The 7,929-nt window shown below is 50.9% G+C and overlaps 1 protein-coding gene across 1 annotated transcript; it reads left to right on the top strand.

The window, feature by feature from the left end:
- Positions 1–3,280: 3,280 nt before the first annotated feature.
- Positions 3,281–7,911, top strand: LOC133884431 (pyrophosphate-energized vacuolar membrane proton pump 1-like). Its single transcript, XM_062323840.1, has 4 exons — positions 3,281–4,099; positions 6,180–6,559; positions 6,682–7,570; positions 7,659–7,911. The coding sequence occupies exons 1-4, from the start codon at positions 3,281–3,283 to the stop codon at positions 7,863–7,865; spliced, it is 2,295 nt and encodes a 764-aa protein (XP_062179824.1). The 3' UTR covers positions 7,866–7,911.
- Positions 7,912–7,929: the final 18 nt, after the last annotated feature.

Raw genomic sequence — 7,929 nt, 5'->3', positions numbered from 1 at the left:
TTCTGTGTTTGAGTCCCTACAGACGTCACGCTGTTGGAGCAAGATACGTCTTGCCCCAACAAGTACGGCGAGAGTTTCTTCTAAGGAGGAGACGCAAGTTTAGAGACAAAGTTTGAGAGTAAGGAACACCATAAATATATACAAATATATTAATAGTAGAAAAATGAATCGGTGTAGGGGGAGTATCACAGTATGACTTTGTGTCTGTGCACCTCTGTGTCCTATGTATTGCCCTTTGTGTTGTGTTGAACATTCTCCTTGTGACCCGTCCCTGCTCAGATGACCGTGACCCCCTATTTATACGGTGGTACGTAGCTTAGTGTACAAGTTATCATGATGTATAAATATTTAGGACCTGACCGAATTATTGGGTCTTATCCCAGATAACTATTTTTTACCCTACATAGAAGATAAATATCTATCATGCTAATTATTGTGTTGACTGCCCTGAGGGGTGAGCCGATCGCCAATTGTGGTCCGACGCTGCTCTATCGGGGGTGTCAGGACGACTTTCATCGCATTGGGGTGTCAGGATAAGCACCACTTGCACGGCATTAATCGTTTGTCACCTCGTGTCAGTCGGTTGCAAGGGGTGTCCTTTCTTCCTTGATTTTATCTCCAGAGACCTGCTGCATCTTTAGGCTTTTGAAGGCTGCACAAGCACCGGAGAGGTGGCCCAAAGGGGTCCGCAGCCTCTGGGAACCAGGCCTCTTGCTGAGAGTCCGAAAGCCGAAGGCTTTGGAGGGACTTGCTGTAGCTTCGAGCTTTGGGAAGGCCACGTATGTACCGGAGAGGCGGTCCAAAGGGGCCTGCAGCCTCTGAAAGTCGGGCCTCCTATTGAGGGTCCGGAGACCGAAGGCTCTGGAGGGAACTTTAATAGCAATCTTCAACCATTATCCTTATGCTGGTCTATGTTCCTCCAACAACAATTATCACCCGTCACTAATATACTTTTTCACGTAGCGTAAGATTGTCTATGTTCCTCCAACAACAATTATCACCCGTCACTAATATACTTTTTCACGTAGCGTAAGATTGTCTAAGATATTCATTGGAAGTTATTTTATCAACAAGTCAACACTTTTCCTTATCAGTATCATCCTTGCTTATGCAAAAGTTAAGGAGATAACTCATGTTCATGCACCATATGGGTTAAATTGCCAATGGATTCTAGACTGCTATGTGTTCGTAGCTGCTTTTTGCTACTTATGATGAATAGGAGATTTACCGACTAGATCAGCGTGACAAGAGGAGAGAAGGGTCAATGGTTAAAGATTCAAATTTTCAACAAAATTAAGGGCAAAGATATTTAAGGAAAAAAATAGCAATTAAACAAGTAATCATCCGTACGTGTTGTTTTTATTAAAAGTGAAAAATAAAGAGATAAATCTTTACATGCCACTAGTAAACATTATCATCCTAGATATTATCGTGCCCTAAATCTAAAACCCTACCACTCGTAAATATTATCGTACTAGATATGTCATTACCTACATCTATGGTATATGGATCTCAAATCCGCATATCATTGACACAATCGATGATATATTCATATTCGGCGAAGTTCACGGCGGTATAAGGAAATATCCTTAAAAATAAATGTGGATGAATCGTGCGAGGTATAAGACTTAGAATGAGTGTGAGTGAGGATTTTTTTTTTTTTTGTCGCATTTGGGGCATCTTTAGAGAGATCGTCCGTTCCTCATGATCGCATCCCCTGGCCGTCCAAGGCTTAACGAGACAGCTCATGGTCATGCATCATATGTGATTGCGTCAGATATGTTAGTTTGAACTTGCAGTAGAAAACTCTAAACTGCAATATTTTATTGCCACTTTTGTTTACTTTGGAAAAGGAAGGAGGCAGTGACAAAATAAGTTGCATAGACAACAAAAATTCTTAACAGGCCAAGCAGCATGCACTCTACACACAAAACACGACTCATTTCTCGTTTGGACCCGTGGAAATGCGGATATTGTGATACTCACCTTCTAACTAGGTTACCTAAGGACTAGTTTGTAACTTTGTAACAAGCTAGAGATAGAGCGAATAGGAAAAGGTTCCAAGACATCTCAAGTATTGACCCCGACATGTCCGCATTTTCCCTTATGCATCTTCCTCACTCATCCAAAAAGTAACTAGAAAACTCATGTTTGTGCATCATATATGGAATTGTGTGCCGGTAAAATTAATGATAGTAAATTATAAACGGTTCTATTTTATTTCTGTTAGCTACTTTTAAAGAAATTGGGAGGTGTATCTCAACGATAGCATGACGAGTAGAGAGGAGTCATCATCAGCTTAAGAAACTCAAATATGTTACAAATATACATGAACTAATGGAAAAACTCATGAAATTTAGAAGTTTTTGAAAAAAGAAATAGCACATAAACAAGTAGTCCACCGTGTTTCTGTTATAAAAGGTGAAAAAACGTGGATGAATTATTAAAGGTACAAACTGCGAGCCGTCTGATGAAAGAAAACCTAATCCTCACAATGCATTTAGGTGAGGTTTTTTTGTCGCATTCGGGGCTTCTTTCGAGATGCCAGCACCTTTTCTCTCATGACCTCATCCTCGCTCACCTAGGGTTTTATGGCGGAGCCCACGTTCATGCATCTTTCATTGCATCAAACAACGCAGATCTTCATGGAGAGGAGCTCAAACCCTCCTACCAGCTGCCACTCCTTTATAGCCGCTAAGCCCCCCTCCATTTTTGCAAGAGAAGTAGAAGAAGATGAAAATAAGGTGGAGGAGGATGAGGAAGATTAGTCCCCCCCCCCTCCCCCCTCATGGCTTTGTTGTGTCCGTCACTGGCGTCAAGCATAACTGTTTGAACTCACAACGGACAATTCTAGACCACGGTGTTTCGGAGTCACCTTTGCCTACTTTTGGAAAAGCAAGAGGCAATGACAAAATAAGTTGCATCAACAACAAAAATGTTAACACGCCAAGGAACATGAACTGTACAGTGTGGCCCCAAAATACCCAGCTGTTAACAGCGTTCAACAATCGGTCGAGTTGAACATGGCAGAGGCTCCCAAACATGACCAATTTTCATTGGAACCCACGGAAGTATGGATATTACCATACTCACCCTCCAAATACCCTACCCCGAGAACTAGGTTGTAATAAGAGTGAAAGTGAGGTGTGTGATCACAAATGCTCGCCACCACTTCTTTTATACAAGAGCTTAGTTTGTTCATCACATCATCATCCCAAGAATCACCCGTTCCCTCCTTTGGAGCTCAAGTGCAAAGCTTGAGAGCTTGACTCGTGCAACGATGGCTGTCCTCGGCACCGCGGCGGTTGAGGCGCTCATCCCGGTGGCAGCGTTGATCGGCATCGCGTTCGCGGTGCTCCAATGGTACGTGGTGGCCAGGGTCCCCGTCCCTTCGCACGCCGGCGACGGCGGCGCTGCCGGAGGCAAGGGTGGGGAAAGAGGAAGCGAGGATGACGAGGAGGACAGCGTCGACTACCGGGGAGTGGAGGCCCGGTGCGCCGAGATCCAGCGGGCCATCTCCATCGGCGCGACGTCGTTCCTGCTCACGGAGTACAAGTACCTCGCCGTGTTCACGGCTGCGTTCGCGGGGGTGATCTTCCTGTTCCTGGGCTCGGTGCGGCGGTTCAGCGCGCGGCCGGAGCCGTGCGCGTACGACCCGGCGCGGGAGTGCCGCCCCGCGGTGGCGAACGCTGCGTTCAGCGCGGTGGCGTTCCTGCTCGGCGCGCTCACCTCCGTGCTGTCCGGGTACCTCGGCATGCGCGTGGCGACGTTCGCAAACGCGCGCACGGCGCTCGAGGCGCGCCGCGGCGTGGGGCACGCCTTTGCCGTCGCGTTCCGATCCGGCGCCGCCATGGGGTTCCTCCTCGCCTCCAGCGCGCTGCTCGTGCTCTACGCCACCGTCAACCTCTTCGGACTCTACTACGGCGACGACTGGCGCGGGCTCTACGAGTCCATCACCGGCTACGGCCTCGGCGGATCCTCGGTCGCCCTCTTCAGCCGCGTCGGCGGCGGCATCTACACCAAGGCCGCGGACGTCGGCGCGGACCTCGTCGGCAAGGTCGAGCGCAACATCCCCGAGGACGATCCACGCAACCCCGCGGTACGTACGTCACTGTCACGCTCTCTGCATGCAAGGTCCAAATTGATGTCCCGCACGTATCTCAAAGCATTTGTTCACCATTCACTCTGGAGGGGTAGACGATGTCCAGAACCCGTAACCGTGAGTACACTACTAAACCCGTGCCACGCCCGTTACCCGTGCCTATCACCCACGGATATCTCATACCCGCAGGTGCACCCGTATACCCGCCTGCTAGAATAATTAGAGCAGGGTTGTGAGTAATTAGAGCGGATTTATGAGTAATTAGAACGGGTTTATATACCTAATAATAACTTGGATCCACAGCTAAGATGATTGGAGCAGATTTACGGATATAGGTATGTATTTTTCTTACTCGTGAACTTTTGTCTATCAGGTTTATGATCAAACCCGTACCCGTACCTGCGGACAAACGTTGAAACCTAAACTCGTACCTGTCGAATTTCTTATCCGTGAGCACACGAGTAATCCTTATTCATTGCCATCCCTACTCCAGAGATTGGAATGGAAATGGCCGCACACTCACATACATACGGGTACACGGTACTTAACTACTTAACACTCGCTTAAAATTACGGAAGCATAGCATAGACAAAATCAATGCCTAGCACGTATCTAAAAGCAATCGATCATCGTTCACTTCATATATTTTTTCCCTTTGTTTACCCCTTCGGGCTTCGGGCCCTCCGGGCTGGCACGACTCGCCTCCGACGAGGCCCAAGCACGGCCCGACCGGCTGGCACGGGACCGGCACGTGTGCGCCCTCTCCCTCTCCCTGCCGGCTGCGGCCGTGGCATCCTCGAAATCACAACCGTTGCGGCGGATCTCGCGGGCCCATGAGCCTTCTTCTTTGACCGGCGTGCCCAGGACCTACCCACATCCAGCGGCACCGTGGGGGCGAGCTCTGCACAGTGCGGAAAAAAGCATCAAAGAAGAAATCGATGCAAGCATGGAAAAAAACACCAAAGAAGAAATCGATGCAAGCGGCTCCACGCCGACTGATCTGTCCCGAAGATGCGGCTGCTGCTCTGTGCTTTCGTGTTGTGTGTGTTCGGTGTGAGAGAGATGAGAGAGAGAGCAGATGAGATCTGTGTGTGTTCGGTGTGAGAGAGATGAGAGGAGCAGGGAGCCATCGATGAGAGAGATGAGAGCAGGTGAGAGAGATGAGCGCAGGTGAGATGAGATGAGATCTGTGTTCTCGTGCTCTGTGTGTGTTCAATGTTGTTTCTCTCACTCTGCAGCGTCGTCCTCAGGCCTTTTTCGTGCCAAGGTTTGTTCAAGCATGACTCATTTTTCGTGTTAGGCTGAACCGTTTATCCGGCCTCATATCAAAACCTAGCATAGCTCATGAATCGTGCTAGCTCGGCTCGACCCATCTATACTCAGTCATGTCGTGCTTCGGCTAGACCTGACTATGTCGTGTTTGGGTCGGCCCAAAAAATACGACTCAAAGTTCTAGCTACACTCAAACACACTAGAGTTTTTTTTTTATAAAGAGAGCTATATTAATTTTATCATTATATCATATATATATATATATATATATATATATAAGTTTAATTCTAGTTTCTGCATATCCTAGATTCACTCGGCCCAAAGAAAGAGAAAAAAAAGACAACCAAAACAGCGAAAAGGGAAAAAGATCGTAAGATAGTCAGATAGTCGCCAAGAGCAGGCTATGATGGTGCACCAATCCAGAGTCTAGATTGTCTTCCAAATTAAATAAAGATGTTACTGATCGCTCGCACCAGAAGAATACATGCTGATACCATCATATAACTATATGAGCACACACTTGAGAATTGGAGCTACTTAACACACTTAACAAAATTGTGGAGGCTGGGATAAATTACAGTGGCATATCTAGCTGGGTGGCACGGTGGGCTATGGATTACCCAAAGATTTGCACCAGTATTTGAATTTTACTATAACTCCAGTACCATAACACGATTGACATGTTAAATTATATTAAGTTGGACTACCCTTATCTATAATTCTGGATCCATCACTGTCAGTGAAATCGTAGTTACTAATCTGTGAGGTTTCTATATCTTACACACGTATCATATGTGTGACGAAGGTGATCGCCGACAATGTGGGGGACAACGTTGGCGACATCGCCGGGATGGGGTCCGACCTGTTCGGGTCATACGCGGAGTCGTCGTGCGCGGCGCTGTTCGTGGCGTCCATCTCGTCGTTCGGGACGGAGCACAACTTCGCGGCGATGATGTACCCGCTGCTCATCAGCGCCGTGGGCATCGTCGTGTGCGCGGTCACCACGCTCATCGCCACCGACGTCGCCCAAGTAAAGGGCATCGACGAGGTCGGGCCGGCGCTCAAGCGGCAGATCCTCATCTCCACCGTGCTCATGACCGGCGGCATCGCTGTCGTCACCATCCTGGCCCTGCCGGCCAGGTTCACCCTCTTCGACTTCGGCAACAAGAAGCTCGTCAAGAACTGGTACGTGTGCCAAATTAGGATTTAGGATATGTGTAGAATTTTTTGAAATTTCCTACAAACGAGCAAACGTGTATAGACAAATTCTTCATAAATTTATACTTCATTGAAATTTGCAAATGCAGGCACCTGTTCATCTGCGTGTCGGCCGGTCTGTGGGCTGGCCTTGTCATCGGCTACGTCACTGAGTACTTCACGAGCAACGCTTACAGTCCGGTGCAGGCGGTGGCGCGGTCGTGCCGGACCGGCGCGGCGACGAACGTGATCTTCGGGCTGGCGGTGGGGTACAAGTCGGTGATCGTGCCCATCCTGGCCATCGCGGCGGCCATCTACGCCGGCTTCCGGCTGGCGGCCATGTACGGCATTGCGCTGGCCGCGCTCGGGATGCTGAGCACCATCGCCACAGGCCTCGCCATCGACGCCTACGGACCCATCAGCGACAACGCCGGCGGCATCGCCGAGATGGCCGGCATGCCTCGCCAGGTCCGCGAGAGGACCGACGCGCTCGACGCCGCGGGCAACACCACGGCCGCCATCGGCAAGGGGTTCGCCATCGGGTCGGCGGCGCTGGTGTCGCTGGCGCTGTTCGGGGCCTACGTGAGCCGCGCCGGGATCACGACGGTGGACGTGCTGAGCCCGCGCGTGTTCGTGGGGCTTCTCGTGGGGGGCATGCTCCCCTACTGGTTCTCGGCGATGACGATGCGGAGCGTGGGCAGCGCAGCGCTGCGGATGGTGGAGGAGGTGAGGCGGCAGTTCGACACCATCCCGGGCCTCGCCGAGGGCCGCGTGGCGCCGGACTACGCCACCTGCGTCAGGATCTCCACCGACGCCTCACTCAAGAAGATGATGGCGCCCGGCGCGCTCGTCATGCTCAGCCCGCTCGTCACCGGCACGCTCTTCGGGGTCGAGACGCTAGCCGGGCTACTTGCCGGCGCACTCGTCTCCGGCGTCCAGGTTGCCATTTCTGCTTCCAACAGCGGCGGTGCATGGGACAACGCAAAGAAGTACATCGAGGTATCATCTCTGCGTCCAGTCGAGCGCCATTTTCAGTCTGTTCGGAGCCCCGAGTCCAGGCCCTGGATGGTTTGCTTGTTTCGTGCAGGCCGGAGCGTCGGAGGAGGCGAGGTCGCTGGGCCCCAAGGGGTCGGAGGCGCACAAGGCGGCGGTGATCGGCGACACCATCGGCGACCCGCTCAAGGACACCTCCGGCCCGTCCCTAAACATCCTCATCAAGCTCATGGCCGTGGAGTCCCTCGTCTTCGCGCCCTTCTTCGCCGCTCACGGCGGCCTCATCTTCAACCACCTCTGATCCCGTCACGCCGCCCCCGGACGGCGACGGCGAGGCGCCTCTTGACCTTGAGATCAGTAATAAT

Source organism: Phragmites australis, chromosome 11, assembly GCF_958298935.1.
Source record: "Phragmites australis chromosome 11, lpPhrAust1.1, whole genome shotgun sequence".
Taxonomy (NCBI): Eukaryota; Viridiplantae; Streptophyta; class Magnoliopsida; order Poales; family Poaceae; genus Phragmites; species Phragmites australis.
Note: the sequence above shows the minus strand (reverse complement) of the source record. Positions and strands in the feature narration are given on the sequence as shown.